This window comes from Sturnira hondurensis, unplaced genomic scaffold (genome assembly GCF_014824575.4).
Source record: "Sturnira hondurensis isolate 20B ecotype Veracruz unplaced genomic scaffold, ASM1482457v3 Scaffold0008196, whole genome shotgun sequence".
Lineage (NCBI taxonomy): Eukaryota > Metazoa > Chordata > Mammalia > Chiroptera > Phyllostomidae > Sturnira > Sturnira hondurensis.
Window position 1 is genome coordinate 7,383,695 of NW_028080827.1, and position 21,239 is coordinate 7,404,933.

General features: G+C 38.2%; 1 protein-coding gene, 1 non-coding gene and 1 pseudogene across 2 annotated transcripts; all 3 read right to left on the reverse strand.

Moving 5' to 3' along the window:
* Positions 1-393: 393 nt before the first annotated feature.
* ARPP19 (cAMP regulated phosphoprotein 19) lies at positions 394-20,816 on the reverse strand. Its single transcript, XM_037054665.1, has 4 exons — positions 20,792-20,816; positions 20,522-20,576; positions 8,972-9,094; positions 394-3,443 (listed from the first exon to the last, which is right to left on the reverse strand). Exons 2-4 carry the CDS (start codon positions 20,564-20,566, stop codon positions 3,273-3,275), a joined length of 339 nt encoding a protein of 112 aa, XP_036910560.1. The 5' UTR covers positions 20,567-20,576; positions 20,792-20,816; the 3' UTR covers positions 394-3,272.
* On the reverse strand, positions 1,155-1,252 carry LOC118992706 (uncharacterized; annotated as a pseudogene).
* LOC118992658 (small nucleolar RNA SNORA36 family) lies at positions 5,747-5,881 on the reverse strand. Its single transcript, XR_005067677.1, has one exon. It is a non-coding gene; the product is annotated as a small nucleolar RNA SNORA36 family (small nucleolar RNA).
* Positions 20,817-21,239: the final 423 nt, after the last annotated feature.

Here is a 21,239-nt window from a genome sequence, read left to right on the forward strand (position 1 = left end):
CTCCCTGCGGCTGCCTGCCCCAGCCTCCCCAGACACCAAGTTTAGAGCAGTTTGAGGTTACATTTCAGCTGTGCTAAAACTCCACTAATTTCGATTGAAAAAAAATACATGTTTGATTCAGTAAAAAGTATCAATAGATATTCAGAGGTATGGGTTTGTCACATCAAGTAAAGAGCAACTAATTGCAACTACTGAAGTATAGTAACAAGTGAGACCCGCCTTCCTTGATGAATAGTTAAGACGTATTTTTCAGTCAGCAGCACGAGAGGATGGAATAACTTGTAAATACTGCAAACGTGCTCCTTCCAGTTCATCAAACACAATCCAACAATCATTACCATCCCAAATGCCAGGAGTTGGAATTATTTTAGTCAACTATAGCTTTCGCAAGTGTTTCTCAAAATTGTACCATCAAGTAGGAGTTACTAGACATGAAACAGGTAGTTTATTTCAGACATTAGCCAATACTTTCATCAAGTATTTGGTATATCTGCTTTACTTCAGAATTAATTTATAATAAACAGGACAGTGATTAAAACAAACTATTTCTCAAATCACAGCTCTGAAACCATAGAAACGAATTACGATTAAGCTCATCTAGTCAAAATCTTCATTTGAGCAATGGTGAAACAGGCTGCAAATGTCTTCAATAAACTGACCACTGAGGAAAAACCAAAAGTAGAAAAGTTTAAAAACCTCTTTATCGCGAGCACCAATAATAGAGGCTAAGCAATTATACCCACAAATCCCAATGACAGGTCTTTCCTGATGGAAATTCCTGAGATTTTAAGCAGTGTGATTTTACAGAAGGCAGGTTGGTGTAATGAGGAAATTTACTTTTAATAAAAAGACAATCAACAATATTTCATTTTGGGCACTTACTCAGTATTTCACAGATCCTCAAGTTTTGAGGTAGGTTAAATGTCAGTGTTGTATTTTACAAATTACAATTCAGGCAGAGGTTACATCACGGGTCACAAACCACAGGGGTCACAGCAGGAGTTGTGTCACGGTGAAGAATCACATGGTCTCTGATACTCCGATTAATCTTTCCAATGGGTAGACACAACGGTGGTAGCTTGTACATATTCATTTAAAAAGACTATAAATTACAGAAACTCCACTTCGGGGTATGTTGTAATTCTTTTTTCCTTTAAAATATGGAACGCTTCATGAATGTGTCATCCTTACACAGGGGCCATGCTAATCTTCTATCGTTCAATTTTAGTATACGTGCTGCTGAAGCGAGCACTATTTTGTAATTCTTAACTTGACCCTAAAATAATCACACATATTGTGGAGTAACCTATTTTGCCTATTTCTTAAAATTGCAAATTAGCACTACTGATTTTGTTGCTTTTCTGCTTTTTGGGATGGGTAGAGCAGAAAGATAATCAGTGAGCTTTCCTCAGAACATTAGGCTGTCTGTAAGTACAGGTGCTTTACTCAAGGCACCATCTATGATGCTGTGGGGTCATAAGAAAGCAGGTATACAAATGGAGCCGAGATCCAGAAAAGATGCCTGGATCCGAGAGAAGGGATGTGCAAGCTAAAGATGAAGAGAAAAAGAGTTATCCTCTCAGACTACTGATCCTTATTATCACACTGCAGCATCACGACTGCGGGAAGAGCTCCTAAAAGAGCGGTCAATTTGTCCCAGTAATGTCTGTTCAAGTCCTTACTAACTAGACAAAAAAACAAGTAAAACTGAATCGGTATTTTATTAAAGTGGCATTGATAGAAGCAAAATATCTAAACATTTTAACATATGTCCCACCTATCATGTAAATTACTCTAATTGTCATAAGCCTAATACACAGAGCTCATCAAAATTACTTAAAATTATTTACCAGTTCAGCTCATCCTGACATAGGTCCCTGGACCAGGCCGCTCAAGTATTTGTTTCATTATAAAGTTCTTTTATTTAAACAACTGTCAAATATTAGACATAATACAGGAATAAGAATGGTTAACTGAAGTTATAGGGAAAAACATCATCATAAAACAGCATTCAGCAGAGCAAATTTCAAGAATAAGGATACACTATGCTTCCGAATAGACTGACTAGCACAGCCCAACATGATTTGAGTCAAAGAGGCAATTAAAAAAGGCGGGAGGGGCCACAGGATGCAGAGTATTGAAGCTTTTATTCTAGTGTCCCCAAAATTGTGGAAGTAAAAAGTTTCTACATTTAAAAAGTTTATATAAATTACATGAATTGCAATTTTCATAGAAGTCAAAATGAAATGTTCTGCATAGGACAAAAGATATGCCTAAGCAACATATCATATTTGCACAAGGCCACTGAATGTCACGGATATTGGTAACAAATGAAAAAGCTCAAGTCTACGACAGACGGAGGCAAGATTTCAGTTCGGTACTCCACAAGCCCACAACTGTCAACTGCTCTTACTTCACACAAGCTCGGATGGCATAGAGTCTGTGCAGGAACTTTTGTGCTTCTGGTTGGCACGTTTTCTATTTTTTAATATGTGAAATTAATGCAGACATTTGGGAGAGGTTGTGCAAAACTACTGTATTTACAAAAATGGCACAAAAGTGAATTCAACAGTCGATGCACATGCATACTTCATTCATGTCTTTAACAACAAAAGGTATCGTGACTATATAACTGAATGAGAACATTAGCTTCAATGGCAGCTGTTAAGCACTAGGGTCACATAAGTTACACCAGAATGGGCAAATATTGCCCAAGTAAACTTCTATTGTTAAAGCTGAATCAGGTTTAAGGCCATTCAAGTTCAAGCACAGAAATACAAATCTTTTGGAGCCCCATCTATTGGTGTTTGAAATATGTGACCTTCCTTCCAACTTGTGGTCTTAAACTTCTGTTTTATAAAATCCAAAAGGAAGATACAGAAGAAATCAATACAGTAAAGGTTAATTAAATAAGAGTAACACACAAAGCTATAATTAGGATGAATTAAAGAAAAGCCAAAACATTAAAATTGTAAAAGTTGCTTGGTAGTTTGTTACGACCAGTCTTACACTAGGAGTTAGGTAATATATACAATTATTTTCAAGTAGATTACTTTATGTTGCTCTAACATGTTCTCTCCATCAGTGCACTGTTAAGCTAATCAAAACCCTATACATGTATCTTCCCTTACAATAGCAGCACACACTACCACTACCTGCAAAGCTGTCACTCTCAAATGACTTAGTGAATAAAATGAAATAAAAAGTGGGGAAGTAACATATTAAGGAAAAACAATGGGAATTAGAAGATGCATGCAGTTCAGCTCTTTTAATCAGCCAGCCAGCTTGCTAGCAACAAGGGACGGTTTTCGTTGAGGAAGGTCCTGTGGAGTGGGAATGTGATCACCCGTGACCTCTGTCTTATCCGGCGCTGCAGCAGGAAGTTGCTTGTTCTTCATTTTTGCTTTAGCCATGTTGTAATCTCCAGAATCAAAATATTTTTGCTACAAGAAAAAAAATTAGAGTTTAAAAGATTTTATATGCAATTACACTGGTTGAAGATGTCGATGTGTCTCTACATTGTCGGTAAAAACTAAGTTATTCTTACAAATTTAAACAAAAACAATTATTAGATGAAATAGCTATGTGTGTTGACTTTTAGCACAAGTCAGCAACTGAGAAGTCAAGCAACAACACTTGATCTTCAAGTCTTGAATCCTCTAGATTGCCATCAGCTTCCTTATGAAACTATCCAGGAATGAATGGTCCTGGACTTAAAGAGTGAAATGCGCCCTGGCTGGTGTAGCTCAGTGGATTGAGAGCGGGCCTGTAAAGCAAGGGGTCGCTGGTTCAATTCTGGTTGGGGCACATGCCTGGGTTGCAGGCCGGGTCTCCAGTGGGGGACATGTGAGAGGCAACCACACGTTGATGTTTCTCTCCCACTCTTTCTCCTTCCCTTCCCCTCTCTCTAAAAATAAATACATAAAATATTTTTTAAAAAGAGTGAATGCAAACCTTTCATTTACTAACAGAAAAAGGAGGCTGATATTCTTGCTTAAACGATTTTGAAAATAAATAAATTCACCAAATTGAGTTTAGGATGTGCCACCCACTTTCAATAAACCTTATAGTTATTAGAACTATTATTTAAAGTTGTTTGCACTGTCATCTAGGATAAGCATTTCTGTAAGGATTTAAATCATTTACTTGAACCAGAGTAGTTAACTAAATAAAAATTAAGGCTAGCCCTGGTTGGGGTGGCTCAGTGAACTGAGCAAACGGCCTGTGGACTAAAAGGTCATGGGTTCGATTCCCAGCTAGGGCACATGCCTAGGTTGCAGGCCAGGTCCCCCACTGGGGGCGTGTGGGAGGCAAAGGATTGATATTCCTCTTCCTCTCTTCCTCCTTTCCCCTCTCTCTAAAAATAAATAAATATCTTTAAAAATTTTAAGGATAAAATACAAATGCTAGGGCAATGGCAAAAATAAGCTCACTAAAAATTATCACTTAAAATACACATCCCTATTCCACACCTCCCTTTTTCATTTAAGACACTGAATATGTACAACTGTTGCTCTTTGTGGCTGAAGGGATGAATAAGGTTAACAACAATCACTAAAGCAGAAACAAGAATGAAAGTTAAACATCAACTGTAACCTATGAAAGTTAAACATCAACGATAACCTGTATTGAGTTATCTGTTCCACAGTGAAAACAGATACATTTCTGCTTGGGTTCTGACTTCTACCTATCAAGTTTAGCCTACTTCTGCGGAGTGTCTGCTATACATGAGGCATTGTGCTGAGTCCTGGGGAGAGATGGACAATAGGCAAAGAAATCAACTATTATACTGTTTTAAATATATAAGGTGGTATCAGTGCTCAGAGGAGGGGAAACTAACCTCAGTCTAGGACAGGCAACAGGGAGTAATAATCCAGGAACAAGATGAGGGCCAGACAAAGAGTGAGGGGAAAAAAAACAAACATTCTCTCTGAGACTTCAGGAATACCTCACATGGTAAATGAAGTAGCTGTGAACTTATAGCTTAGCAGTACAAGACTGTTAAGCGGTTTGGGAAAGGTCTCTTTGGCGGCCTTCCTCCAGGGCACTATTCTTTGATTAAGTCAGAGCTGGTGTAAGGGCAAAGAGTCTAAAGTTAGAAATAATTTTTTCATGTGTTACTATACAAGTAACACATTGAGCAGTAACAAGGAAATCTGGACCAGGCCTTTATAAGGCTTACTGCAACTTCATTTTTTGCAAGTTTTAAAATGAATACAGTGAAAAAAAATCTCAAAATTTCTATGTACTACAGAGAGCTACTACTTAAAGTTAGTAGCCTCCAGAGGAGAACAGCAGCCTGCCAAATTTTTTACTGAGTCAAAAGCACAAAATGAAATATTTCACAAAGTGCAAATTTTAGGCAAACTTTCCTAAATGTAATAAAGTTAGTTTCTAATGATAATTATTTTATAGTAAGCAGAAGTTCATCGCATAACTGTAGATTAGGCTACTCTCCTTGGGGAAAAGGAACTAAATTTATTTTGTGTGGCTACAGACAAAACCAAAATCAATGCTTACCAATTACAGCTCTCTAGGCAGAAGATGAACCAGATCAACGTTTCTCATATTGGCACAGATGCAGTGTGAGAAAGCAGCATGAGTCATCACCTTTAACAATTTTTAAATTCTGCATATTTTTTCACAGTTAAAAATGTTTAATTATTAGCATGAATTTTACCATTACCTTTATGCTGTGCAATGCCAGTTCTGTTTTAGTTTATTTCATTTATTTACTTATTTTCATTTTTGTAGGCTGGGAGGTAAATGAATAGAGCAATGGTTTCTATCCAATCATCTCTCCTAAGCCCGTGTTTCAATGTCCCAAAGTTTAATTAACAGATCAGGGAAGCTGCCCTGAACTGAACTCAACACTTTGGAATAAATTCTGTTACTTAACTGAAAATCTTTGAAAAAAGTCACAAAACATATCTGGATCACCTGGATGACAATCTTATAAATGTCTCCTCCCACCCAAATTTAGGGGCCACTCTTACGTCAGGATTTATATAACTGCACTAAGTGATCACTTAAGTGACAATGTTGAACTTTTTTTAAAAAATTAATTTATTTATTTATTTTTAGTGAGAGGGGAAGGGAAGGAGAAAGAGAGAGAAAGAAACATCAATGTGTGGTTGCCTCTCACATGTCCCTTATTGGGGACCTGGCCTGCAACCCAGGCATGGGCCCTGACTAGGAATCGAACCAGTGACCCTTTGCTTCACAGGCCCGTGCTCAATCCACTGAACTACACCAGTGAGGGCACAATGTTGAACTTTTAAGATCATGTTTCTAGGAGCTGGAGCCTCGATTTTCTTGGGACTTCACAAGCTCCTCAAATAGGAAAAACAACATGGACTACAAGACTGCTTCTGGTACACCCCACCCAGCTCTGACAGTCTGCACAGTCATTATGTACACATGATATTGCTACAGGCCGAAAACAGGGGTCAGTCCTTCACATCTCATAATGACATTAACAAGTGCAATGAAATAGAAAGGGGCCTCAGACAAATAACATCCAACCAATCCTCTGAAATTAAGAAGAAACTACTTAAAGATATAATGAAATTTGCCAGCTTGCTATTATGACAGAGAAACTAAAACCCAGGACTCTGTGATTCACACTGCTTTAAAAATATCAACTCTTTTAACACAGAAGGATTTTGTTTACTTATTTCTTGATTCAGTGGCATTTTCTCATTTGCAACTATTTATAATACCTACAACACTAACTCCAAGATAACCTCTGGTTGATGTATCTCTGCTCTTCGATAGTGGTACTGCTTCTAATTATATTCAAAGCTACAAAGAATATCGTCAAACTTAAACATTTTTCTTATATTGAATTATATCCTTGAACTAATTCACAAGAAATTACTCAAAAAATATGAACATTTTTATAAATCTTCATTCAAACTCCTTTCCAAAGCAACAGTTAATAATTTTAAATGCTACACAAAGCAAAGAGCATGTTAGCAACATGCAACTCCAACCTCACCAATGGGTATTATTTTAACTATTTCTCTAATTTAGTTGTATGTATATCATGGTATGATTGTTCTTACTTACATTTCATTGATTTCTATAATGGGTAAGTATTTTTCTTGGCATTTAATATCTGTTTCGTGTTAAAATCCTTTATGTAGGAGTTCCTTAATATTCTTCTGGTATATCTGAAAGATCTCTTTATGTGTTACAGATATTAACTATTACTTTTACAATAACTTCTCCACTAAAATTACTTCTCATGGAACAAAGGTTTTACATTTGGTATAATTCTTCCTTGTCATCCTGTTATTTCAAAGCTATGAATGTTATTCTTTCATGTAAGATAAGAAAAAAATTCCATTAACTATTATTGCTAAGTTAGCTTCTTTAAAGCCAGGAAAGTTAAAAAGATAATAAATTCCATTTGGGCTATAATTAAAACACTGACATTAAGAAAAGACCAATATTTTGTCAATTTAAAAAATAATTTGTTAAACTAAAATAATTTGTTAAACAATTTGTTAAATTATAACACCCTGGCAGAAAGCTAGTACACAACCTCCCTTACCCGTGGACTCTAACACCATCAGACTCAGAAACACAGAATGCAGTGGTGGTGGCCAGGGGCTAAGGGGGAGGGGAAATGGGGAGATGCTGGTCAAAGGTACAAACTTTCAATTGTTAAGACGAATAAATTACAGAGATCCAATGGGCAGCATAGTGACTATAGTTAACCAAATATACACTTGAAAGTTGCTAATAAAAGCGAGCTTTAATGTTCTCACCATAACAACAAAATTACATGAGGTACTTACATGAGGTAAAGGATGTATTAACTTATTGTGGTGAGCATTCACAACAAGTACATGTATTAAGTCATCTCACTGTATATCTTAAACTTACCCAATGCTGTATGTCAAATATATCTCAGTAAAGCTGGAAAAAAATATCCTTTTGAAATTTGGTTTGCATGAGAAAATAATCCATATATAACTATAGCTAATATACATATATAAACATACATGTTTTTATAATCAAGCTGCAGATACCAGTATATTTAAGGTATTCATTTAGGGATAAACATGATTTGGCATCTGATTCAACAAACAATTCTCTTCCTGAGAATTGAAAAAAATGAAACAATATTTCATTTTTCTCTGCTTCCTGTATGGTAAATAATTTAAATGTGCTTGGACTGAAGATGGAGCCCTTAACTTTTTTTATCAAGAAAAAACAAAGTTAAAGACAAATCTAAGGAATAAATGCGTTAACATTCTCAGTTCAAATCTCATTTGAGAAATAATGGTTTCTACCTCACAAAATTTGGTAGACTTCAGAAATGTTTTTAGTAATTTGAACAACAAAAATTACAGTAAGTAAATTGTATCAGAGCAACTGTGAAATGTATTATGTAAAGGAGAGTTGGTAAGCTATGTTTGTATAAGTGACCATTTCATCCAAATAAGAAGTATTTGAAATCCTTGGATACTGTGTGGAAATCACCACCACAACAATTAAAAGTTAAAAGAAACACGGGCAGAATAATAAATACCAGCTTCTGGATAGTGGTTGCTTCTGGAGAGAAGGGAGAAAGGGGATATACAAACACCTGTGGTAGACTATTTTTAACTATATCTACATTTTCTTTCTTACAAAGACAAAACTTAACTAAATATGGCAAAATATTTAAACATGTTAATCTGGGTGGTGGTACACGGGTGCCATTATATCATTACCTGCAGCCTTCTACATGTTTGAAATACTTTATGGTTCAAAGTGATAGAGTCTGGGGTTCTGAGTTCCCATCTACCTATATGTATAGAATGAACAATACCTAAAATATTAGAAAAATATCTTACACACATAAATATATCTCACATATATATCCAGTAAGGCACAGCGCTATATATGCAGATAGGCATTTCACAATCTCTATCAACATACTGAATTCATATATTTGAAGAGTACCATAAAAACTTACCCCTTTTTGTAATCGTTTCCTTAAGAAATCTGAACCTCCAGGCTTTTGTCCCAGATGAGGATACCTTGCTTTTAATTTTGCTTCTTCGGCTTTCTCTGGATTAGTCACTTTATCTTCCATTTCCTGAAATAATTTTAAATATATTACTTCTCTAATACAATTCAGTTATTTAAGATCATTTACCTTTTAATATCTGGATTCGGACTTTAGTTGTCTGATGCCAAATAATGCAGAATCTGACTAAGAAGTCAAGCAGAGAAGCTTTTAAAACATCTCTATCTTGTTTTTCAGATGATCCATGTGACAGCTCTATTATAGCTGTGTGATGCATGTATAACACCCCACACACTGGATAAAAATATCACGACAGCTCAGCTCTGAAGTCTTGCTTGCCATTACTTTTCAGTCATGTATAATACATTTATATTTAGTCATTTTCCATGGAGTTCTACAGCCCTTTGCCTATATTTAGAAAATCATCTTAATACTGTTAAAATACAAAAGATCTTTTTGGTCATCTATTTATCTAAAATCATGCATGACTGGAAGCTCCTGAGATTTTTTAATACAACTTCGCAGCAGCTTACTTACCAGCACATTATACCTGGATAACTCATACAGAGGACTTTAATATTTGTAAAGGAGAGAAATATCATCCTTGTCAATCTTCACATCTGTGTGTATTATTGCCCAAATATCCCCTTATAATTAACGACCCTGTTCATGTTAAAGATTCTATTCTTTAATGTATCAAAAATGTGTTTTCTGACCAAAAACTGTCAATAGCTTAAGACCACTTTTAACACCAGCTCTGATATACTCCTCTTTCTTCCCAGGAGCCACATTTCATAGAGAAGCAGTGTTCATTGCTTTATGGCAAGTGCTGCAGGAGAGAGAATGAATCAAGAAAAACAGCTGCCCTGACAGAGGAGACTGGGCAGTGGCAAAGTGCCCTTTCTAGCTAATGTACTCCTGTCCACATCCCAGCTCCGCAAAATGACACACCTCTGCATATCTCGAATTCTCCCAGGTTATTTACGAACAGTCAAAAAGCAGGAATGTTAAATCCATAAATGCCGAGCCTACTGTTCTTGTCTAGCAAGTCAATCATTTATCAATCTAGGAACTAAAGAAACAAGTTTTACATATATTTTCCTCAAAATCATAATTCATGTATGTTTTATAACAGCTTTATTCACCTCACATATTGTCAATATCTCCTTTATCTTGAATAGCTTCATGTGTTGTTACGTCTTCTCATTTTTAGTCGTAGAGGATTCTGAGAGTATAGCTGCTGCTGTCAAATACACTTACTCTTTGGCTCCTTTTAAGTGTATGCTCCCTTCTGCTTCAAGTGTTCTACTTTCCTCCTTTGATGCTGCAGTTTCTGTACAGGGGTCACATCCTTCACTCACTTGATGCACACAAAATTCAACATATGTGCTCACCCAGAGACAGAGACTCTAAATAGCATCAGTGATCCTGCCAGTCATTCCGTTCAAGAAGGGTATGCCGCAGAGAGCTCAAGCAAGACGCGTGTGATGCAAACCTGCCATTCCCATGGGCTCAACTCCCATGGGTGTCTTTCCGAGTGTAAGCATATCAATGTACTGTTTATCATTTTAGTGTTGAAAAACTAAGATTCTGTAACACAAGCCTACTACCTCAGCTGGCAATCAGCAGGAGAATCAGCCCATCCATATGTTCAAAGAGTAGACAACAAAGTAAATAACTAACCTACTGAGAATTGACATGGCAGTTTCCAATATGGTCATGGCTTCCTTGGGACTTTTCAAGGGGTATTTTAGTTATACTGACTACTCTGTAATGACTGCAGAAGCTGGAGAAATCATATAAATTTAAGGTTACCAGTTTTCTGTAGGAGGTGGGCTAGGTCACTGCAGTTTCTTCTCCCTCGGCTCAGCCTTCACTCAGGCATCTACTATGGCCCCAGGGTATTCGTAGTGCTACAATACGGAAGTGGAGCTGGGAGGAAGGACCTACTCTCGAATTCCACTGTAAAGTTATTTTTTAAATTGGTTGACACTAAATGTGGACGTGGGTTGGAAAGGACTCCAACCTGATTACAGCCTTTCAGTCCCAGAACTTTCAAATTAAAGGGTGTTAACCGAGTCCCACACCTCCACTAAAACCATCCAGCTTTCTTGGGCCTAGGAAATAAGGGCTCTCTCTACTTCCTCCTTTGTCTGATTTGAATGATCAGTTCTCTGTACCTGAGAGATTCCTTAAAATTTTTGCTATAGGGGTAGTAACTTGCCCTAGTTTGCAGTGTTTCTTCCATTTTATATAAGGGGACAAAACTAGACACCATATGCTATCTTATCTGGTATTCCCTTACTTTCTTAATAAGGAATACATTTATGTATATTTATATATAATAGTAAGCATGTTCATTTTCAATTCAATTAAAAATAACATACTGTAGAAAAATGTTTTGAGCAAAACAATAACTACAGCTGAAAATATCATTTAGCTTTAGAACGGATTTATTGTATAATCTGTCCTAGAAAAACAAACCAATTCTTGAACTTTCTTGCCAAATATATAGCACAATGGCAAGTCCCTGCTAGATGCAAGTTCATAGCTAGATTCATATTTCAGCTGCATTTAACACCAAAAGGGGGAAATATGATCAAGATTACATTTTTAAAGCATAATAAATACCGTCAAGATGTCCACAATACTTTTCATGGATTGTACATAAACATTCTTAACCTTCTGCAGATGTAGACAGTTCTAAAAGCTTACTGGTAAGTTCGAATGCTTGGCTGAACATTCACCACCACTCTGACAGTTACAGGCTTCCTTGTGGAGTGAAGTATAAATAACATGCCAGGTGGCAGGCTGTGTCCACTGGGATTCAGCCCAGTTATCCTCCTCTAAAGACTTTCCTAAATCACTACAGTCAGAAGTCTGAAACTACATTTCCCAGGACTGAATGCCTTTTACGGTTCTGCCAATGGTACCTACACCAAATGAAAAAGCATGAAAGAATCCATTCTGTTCCTGGTAATGCCACCATCAAAGCAGCAGTAACTCCTGTAGGGCACCATGGAGCAGATATTCGGGGCTACCTCAGCAGCTACATGAGAGCTGGTACGGAGGACACTGGACTCAGAGTAAGTGCTCACTCCTGTAGGGTCAACAGCTTCCCGAACTCACCACTGGAAACATTATCTTTCCCCTTTCCTTTTCTATCCCTTCCAGTAATTTGTAATCTAATTCCCTACATCACACCCCTTTTGGTTTGACATACTCTAGACAGAACACCAACAGATAAATTCAGGTAAAATAAGCAATGTGTTCCTATAGTCAAATTAAAAAATGCAAAAGGGGACACAGAATTTTGTCGCCTTCAAAGGAATTCCTGTACATTTATTTCAGCTAGAATAAAAATAAATCCTCAAAATTTGAGATGTAAAAGAAATCAGCAAACAAATTAGATCTGTTCATGTACCCTGACAAACAAATCACCCTTCTAACTTTTCTCCAGCTTACTAAGATATAATTAATACATTCACTTTTCTAATTTTAGGGTTCATGATATTTTTCTGATTTGTTTAGTTCAGGAAGTATGTCAAAATTGCAAGGGGAACAAGTTAAATAACAGAACTAAGCATGTATCTTCCAAACTAACAGTGGGAATAAAATGAAAGAAGAATAAAAATCAACTTAAAAAAAAAGAGGGAAAAGGGCAAGAAAAGAGAAAAAAAAATGAAGAGCAGCCCTGGCTGGTGTGGCTCAGTGGACTGAGCACCAGACTACAAAGCAAAAGGTCATTGGTTCAATTCCCAGTCAGGGCACATGCCTGGGTTGCCAGCCAGGTCCCCAGGAGGGGAGGGGCGGCGATGACAACTACATGTTAATGTTTGTTTCTCTCTCTCTCCCTCCCTTCCTTTCTAAAAATAAATAAAAATCTTTAAAAATTTAAGAACAAAACCAAACACAATGTGAGAAAAACAAAACCCACTACATGTCAATAATCACAATAAACACAAGTGGGCTGATAAGCCATCCACTTAAATCTAGCAGCTGGATTGAAAATAAAATCTAGCCACTTGTAGAGTACAAAAAAACCACAATCAATCAATCAATCGATCTATCCATCTATCTATACACACACACACACAAGGTCACAGATGAAAGTAAACATATAGGAAAACAAAAACAACATACCTGGTGAATGCTAATTGAAATAGATCTAGTACACCTATATTAAGACCAGATAATAATGACTTTGAAAGAAAAAGCATTTTTAGGAGACAAAAGGCCTAAATAGTCATGACTCTAAAAGAAGCCTCAAAATACATTAAGGAAAGCCTGACAGAATTATAGGGAGCAACTGACAAGTCTATCAGGGTAGACTTCAACACACCTTCCTCGATTATTTACAGGTAGAAAAGTTGTCAAGATACCTGATTTTAATCCTCCACTCAACCAGGAAATACATTTTTTTCTCAAGCACAAATGGAAAAACCAACTAAATAGTAGGCCATAAAGCAAATCTAAAACCATTTTCACCCACACCACCATCCACACTGCAATTCATCAGGTTAAAAGTCAATAATAAAAAAATTTGATTATACCCTTGAAACTTGGAAATTAAAACCTACTACTAGACAATTAATGGTTTAAAAAGGAATAATGGAAATAAAAAATATACGAGGTCTGTCTGGAAAAAGTCCAGCCATTGTTGATATAACGAGAACAGTTTAGGTGGTGGGTAGTAGTCTGGCAGCCAAGGAGAGCGGGCAGGAATGATCATGCATGAACAATGACGACTTCACTGTGCCAGTCAGTGGGGCTGGCAGACACCACTGAGTAAGCATGTGTACTGTGGGGCTGCCACATTCAAAATGACTGAGTAGAGCAACAAATCTGCATCAAATTTTGTGTTAAGCTTGAACATTCCTACATGGAAACTATTCAGATGATTCAGAGGGCCACAGCTATGGGCAACTGGTGACTGGCAGCAGCAGCATCACAACAATGTGCCTGCTCATGCATCATATCTCAAGAAGAGTTTATTGGCAAAACGTCAGATCACTCAGGTGACTCAGCCCCATGACAGCACAGATTTTGGCACCCTGTGACTTCCGGCTCTTCCCAAAACTAAAATCACTTTTGAAAAGGAAGAGATTTCAGACTGTTGATGAGATTCAGGAAAATACAACGGGGCAGCTGATGGTAAGATTGGGAGAAAGAACTGTGTGAGTTCCCAAGGTGCCTACTTTGAAGGGGACAGAGCATCACTGTCCTATATACAATGTTTCTTGTATCTTGAACCTTCTTCAATAAATGTCTCTATTTTTCATATTATATGACTGGATACCTTCTGGACAGATATTGTACTTGAAACTCACTGATAGTAAAAATTCAACAGATGACAAATTTGTGGAATACAAGTGTCCCTTAATGGGCTTATATTAGAGGAAAAAAACCCCAAACTCAATAAGCTATGCAAATAATTTAAGAAATTAGACAAAGAGCCTGGCTGGTGTGGCTCAGTGAATTGAGTACTGGCCTATGCACCAAAGGGTCGCTGGGTCATTCCCAGTCAGAGCACGTGCCTGGGTTGCAGGCCAGGTCCCTGGTTGGGGGCGTGCAAGAGGCAACCTGTTGATTGATGTAGCTCTCACACATGGATGTTTTTCTCCCTCTCTTTCTGTCTCTCTAAAAACAAATTAATAAAATCTTTTAAAAAAATTATGCAAAGAACAAAACCAAGAGAGGTTAGAAGAAAATAAATAGCAGAGATTAATGAAACAGAAAACAAAGATACAATAAAGAGGCTCAACAAAGGGGGGGGGAATGACAAGCTTAATCAAGCATTTTTTAAAATTCAAACCTGGTTTTGAAATTTTACTCTCTAAGAAACCTTTGTGTTATATAGCAATTTTACCACTTTTTAGAAATAGGTGCTGGAAAGTGAGTGGATTTTTTTAGCTAATAATACCTCTGGGGGGGGAAAGAGGGAGGATTAAAACCATTATGATTCTGGAGCTTTTGACTACTGGCAGACTGAGAAAGCAGAACGGATGTCATAACATGTGCTTACGATGTACAAGAGATAGTTGAAAACCTTTATTTCATTTTAAAGTTTTATTTCTAGAGAGAGGGGAAGGGAAGGAGAGAGAGGAAGAAAAACACCAATGTGTGGCTGCCTCACACAGTGTGGGACATGCTATGCCCCGCTACAATGAGGACCTGGCCCACAACCCAGACATGTGCCCCAACCAGGAATCGAACCAGTGACCCCCTGGTTCTCAGGCTGGCACTCAGTCCACTGAAACACACCAGCCAGGGCTCAAAACTGTATTTTATACCACAGTTACCCTCTTGACAAGTACCTATGTTCCCAAATAATCTTCATTGTATACTCTATACCTACCAAAAGGCCTAACATTTAATAATGTTAGGAACTTGCATTTTTGTGAACTAGTCTACTCAAATAGAGTAGCTATCCTTTCTGTAAATAGATTGTGTATAAGGTATAAATACATATATATATATATAAAGGACATTCACCTAATTAGGGGTTATTTTGTAGTCTGTCATAAAGTGGCATTAAGTATGAATGACTAATACCACTTTTCACCCTTCAAAAGAGAAGTTACACAGCAACACCAATGATAAGAATCTAACCACTCTAAGCAAATTCTCCTCTATCTGCCAGGTAATATGTTAACTGATGCTTTGATTTATGAGTAAGTAGAAAAGATTTGTGAAAGGGAACAAATCCTTTGAGATATTGCCAGAAAGGTAACAATACTGTCAACCTCTATGGAAACATACTGTAGTCATCTTAAGTCCTTGCTGCTTGCCCAGTACCTGGAATTAACGGACATTCAACAAATACAATGGTGTATGCCAACTGTTTCAATTAAGCTAAGGAACTTTCTACCTAAACACCAGATAGTTTCAACATCAGCTTGTCTTTGAAATACTTCATGTTGTCATAGACACAAGTTCAGGAATAGAGGTTGGCATCAAAGTCTTGAACCAACAACAGGGGCAAGCCTATATGCTGTTTGGGAAACTGCTACGCTAGCAAGGAGAAACATTTTTAAACTTTTCTGAGGTTTACCTTTACACTGCTAAGAATCAATGGTTGCCCACAGACACACTAGCACATTAGGCTCTGAACTGAAAACACTCAAAAGCCTTTTAGTTACCAAAGGTATTGTCAAAACAGCCCAAGAAAAGGACAGTATTAACTGCACTTTCTTAATTTTTTTTTAGATTTTATTTATTTATTCTTAGGGAGAGGGCAAGGGACAGAGACACGGAGAGAAACATCGATGTGTGAGAAAAACATCCACCTGTTCCCTCTCACACACCCCGTACTGGCCCACAACCCAGGTATGTGCCCTGACCAGGAACCAAACTGGAGGCCAGCACTCAACCCACTAAGCCACACCAACCAGGGCATAACTGAACTTTTTTAAAACATTGGGCATATAGGAAAGCAATTTATACCCACTCTTTACTGATGACATATGGAAGTAATTTAAATACCAGTTCTCTTTTTCCCCAAGCATATATTTTAAACTGACAGAAATAATTCAGTTGAAAGCTCTACTTGAGTTAGCCTCCTCCAAGACATCTTAACTAACTTAATTTGATGAATCTTGTAATAAAGCCTTTAGAAAATGTGCCATTAAGGTCTTTTTTAAAAAAAAATTCAGCCCTGGCCAGGTAAGCTAACTCAGTTGTTTAGAGCATTACCTTGATACACCAAGGTTGCAGGCTCTATCCTGGTCAGGGAACATACAAGAATCAATCAATGAATGCATAAATAAGTGGAACAACAAATCAGTATTTCTCTCTCCCCAAAATAAAAAATAAAAATTAAAAAAAATTGAAAGCCAGCCCTAGCTGGTGTGTTTCAGTGGACTGAGTGTCAACCTGGAAACCAAAGGGTCACTGGTTTGATTTCCAATCTAGGGCATATGCCTGGGTTGAGAGCCACATCCCCAGTAGAGAGTGGGAGACAGGCAACCACACACTGTTTCTCTCCCTCCCTTCCCCTCTCTAAAAAATAAATACAATCTTTAAAAAAAAACTTTAAAGCCAAATAAATAAAAAAACATTACATATACAGATGCCTTAATTTTGTAAATATTTATTTTTAATTATAATTGACACACATTATATTAGTTTCAGGTGTACAACATACTGATTCAACTTTTATATCTTACAAAGTAATCACAACAAGTTTAGTAACCATCTGTCACTGAACAAAGTTATTATGATATTACTTACTCTATTCCCTCTGCTGTACATTACACCCCTGTGACTTATTTTATAACCAGAACTTTGTATTTCTTATTCCTCTTCCCCTTTTCATTAAGGCTTAAGTGGGTCTATTTTTACATTACCATAGTCTATCCCTCTCTCTTTCAGCTGTAGTAGTAGCATTGCCATTTGTAATAGAATAGTACTTTGGCAACAGTTTCAACTGAAAAGTTCTGAGAGAAATTCATGCAACATTTTCTGAACAATGCCCGATACTCTGCTAGGTGACATGGGAGAAAAGACAAATAAAAGAGTGCCCCTGAGCTCAAGATATCCACAATGAAAATACAATTATGATTTTAAGTCTCCACAAGCTGCTTCTCTCCTCCAGTGACCAAAGAGCTTGCTTAGCTTAGTGGTATTCATTGTAGATCCATGAAGCCTGTTAAAAACTTTGTTTTTTTTTTTTAATTTTTATTTTTAGAGAGAAAGGAAGGGAGAAATAATTGATGAGAAACATGGGTCAACTGCCTCTTAACACATGCCTGTGCCAACCAGGACTGAACCGGCAACCCAGTCTGTGCCCTGATGAGGAATCGAACCCATGACCTTTTACTTTGTGGAATAATGCCCAACCAAACTGAGCCACACCAGCCAGGCCATCTGCTAAAACTTTGTAAATGTTTTTGTTTCCGCTTCAGTGATAAGCTAAAAGATTATCTACAAACATATTCTAGGGCATCTGAACTGCCATCTCATATCTAAGTAGAGCTATATGAACTGCTTGTCTGAGCTTTCCTTTATGGTCCGAGACTCAGTAGTATTACTCCTACTGCCTAGGATGAGAAAAGAATAGAGTTGAATTACAACTTGAAGACATATCTATGACTCTACAGTTAAATAACCACACAGCTTACTTGTAATGAGCAGAACTACGCCATCACATGGTATAGGGTAGTGTTAACTTGCCACACTCAAAAAGCTCCTACATTTTAACAGTTGCTTCCATATTCTCAATATATTGGAAATTTCTAACAAAATACCATGTGACTCTGAAATAATAGTTTAGACTGGTTTTATTTTTATTTAATTTGCTTTAGTTTTAGAGTGGTTATCTTTTACAAAAGATATCTTTTATATAAGATAACAAGTTTATAGTTATTTCTATGCTTGAACACATTCCATTAATATCACAATAAAAATAGTGTTTTATACATTTTGGGGGGGGGTTGGCCTTAAAAAGGGTACACATACTCCTCAGGCAGAGAAATTGCAATCTAGGTCTTATTCCTTGCAGGGCTCATCTCTTGCCTTAATTTTTCAGAGGCTAATGTACCACAAAACCATAAAGATATTTTAGATGAACACTTTGGCTTTAACTGAAAGGTTAATTGGGTACACAGACAATAATCCAATGTTTCAGGTCATCTAACTATTTTCCCAAATAGAAGAAACAGGTGATTTGGCCCACAGGAACACAAAAGTGACTCTGCACATTTTCCTCATGTTTAGGAATGGTATCCATGTTACAGACACTCAGCATCTACAGCCAATGCTTAATTCAAGAAGGGACAGCACATTACTAACACTACTTGGTTTTAATAACAGCAGCCTTAAAACCAAAAGACCTGAAATAAAATTTTAATGTAGTCACCCATGAAGTGAAAACATTCAAGATATCCTTAATATTGTTGAGACACAGTACGAGGGTTTTCCAAGTAGAAATATTTACACTGTAGAATCCACACTTTACACTCTGGTAACATACTAACAAATCTGAAAAGAAAATTACACAGTGCACTACTGTACATCAGAAGTCAAAACTGAGACTGATGTAGGGCAAGACAGCTTAGACATGGGTATATTTTTGGAATTCCTAAATCAAGCAATAATGAATACCATGATAAACATTTTACTACAAATAAAAGATATTTAGTATTACAGTAAAGATATTAATCTTTATATACTTTTGTCTCCAAAGTCTTTCTTTTTAACAAAGTGTGAAAAATATCCATCATAGTTTTCACTAGAATATTTCCAAATAGTAATTTAGTCTATTATTTATTCATGCTATAGCTGTTTTCTAGTTTTGTTTCAGTTATTTTACAAGTAACCAAAACATCCAACTCGGAAAAAGTTAATACGGTTAAGAACATGTGGGAGAGGTTTAGGTGCAACGTTAACCAGAAACCCTTACAAAGTCCAAGCAATAGAACAAATCCTATCTATGATAACGCAGACTTATTTTTTAAAGAAAGTGTTGGTAACCGTCCATAAACAATTTAGGAACGATTTATCACGGGCACTTGTGGGCCAGCCAGAAGTACCCAGGAGGATAGGGCAGCAGAAACAATTTTGGTGGAAGGGGCAAACCTAGAGAAAACATCGAGTCTGTATATTCAGATTCACAGCATACTTCCCTACAACACAAAGACATTACAAGTGAATTTACAAAATATTCCTGTTTCCTCGAAAATCTGATCAACTAAGTCTGTAAAAAATTTTAATTGCAACCTTCCGATTTTTAATCGATTACCATATGCAAACATCACTGGTTCACATTTTTTAACATACTGCGCTCAATATTGTGTATTACCCACGTCACTTAAGCCTCACAACCACCACATGCAGCAAGTACTACCATTCATTTTTCAGATTAGGAGACTGAAGGGTTTAATAACTCTCGATTCCCAGTCAGGGCATATATCCCTGGGTTGCAGGCCAGTTCCCAGCAGGGGACTCACGAGAGGCAACCATACATTGTTATTTCTCTCCTTCTCTTCCTCTCTAAGGATAAATAAATAAAATCTTTAAAAAAGAGAGTTTAATAACTGACCAAGAATACACGATCAACAGGAACTGGAACTAAAAACCGTAACACGCCCAAACGCGATATTGCCTTGGAAATTAATAGCATGCAGACAATACAATAGGAAAGTTAGTTCTTCAAGGACAAAATACAACTTCCTAATCCAAGTGAAGCCATGGGAAAACTTAGGTTCCACGCATAAGGGCTGAGTCCTGGGCCCCCAGGATATCCAGGAAGAAAGTGACACATGTTCAAACTCCCAGCACGCTGACGCTAATTACGAGAGTTACTGCGGACGGTCGATTTGGGAGTGCTCGGCCTTCAAAGCCGAGGCGCATGGGCATAGCCCACTCGCTGCACCAAGCGCGGCGTGGCTGGGTCCCGGCGCGCCCCTCCGACCGCGGCGACAGGAAGCCGCCCGCCCAGCCCGGCCAGGCCCCCGCAGGCGCGGGGCCTCCCGGGCCGCTCCCCCGCACACTCACCTTCTGTTCCTCCGCGGAGGCTGCCTCGGGGACTTCCGCGGACATACTGCTCCCTCTGAGGACGAGACGCCGGGAAGAGAAGCAATTACCGGATGGCCGAGGCTGCCCGGCCGCCGCAGGCCCTCCCGCCCCCACTCTCCGACCTTGCGCCCGGGCCGCTGCACCCGCGGAAATGGCTGCCACCTTATGACAACACAGAGTGCCGCGGCGCTCGGCGCTGGCCGCCCGCCGCCGCCCTGCCGCCCATTTCCCCGCCGCACCCCAGCCTACCTTACACCGACTGCCCGGCTCTGCGACGCCGAAGCACTTCCTTTCTTCCTTCAAAGGTCGCGGGTGGCGCCTCACCTCACATCCGTCTGCCGAATGCTTTCTGGGAGTTGTAGTTTGTAGTAGGTGAAGCCGCCTCTCCCCGCCTCTGGCTCTCCTAGTCCCGAGCTCCTCCTCCTCGCCCTGGGCTGTGCAGCCGGGAAGTAGGTCCAGGGTGCCCCAGATGTCTGTGCTGCTTCCCCACACAAGCCTCTCCCCTCGGCTTCATCTAATTGACCCTGTTCGTTAGTCTTTCACATCCCCTGCCCTATGTCACCGCTTCAGGAAGGCTCATTCCCGAGCCCCTACATCAGGTCAGATCCATCTCCTAAATGCTATCACATGTCTGTATAGTTAAACACATATTGTATCATTAGACAGTAATTACCACTTTATTGATGACTGCTTTTCT

What these genes read in the sequence shown, in the direction of transcription:
- ARPP19 (XM_037054665.1), bottom strand. Translation starts at nt 20,566, where the DNA reads ATGTCCGCGGAAGTCCCCGAGGCAGCCTCCGCGGAGGAACAGAAG. An exon ending in CCTCCGCGGAGGAACAGAAG is followed by an intron (nt 9,095 to 20,521) that starts GTGAGTGTGCGG and finishes AAATTATTTCAG; the next exon opens with GAAATGGAAGATAAAGTGAC. An exon ending in GGAAACGATTACAAAAAGGG is followed by an intron (nt 3,444 to 8,971) that starts GTAAGTTTTTAT and finishes TTTTTCTTGTAG; the next exon opens with CAAAAATATTTTGATTCTGG.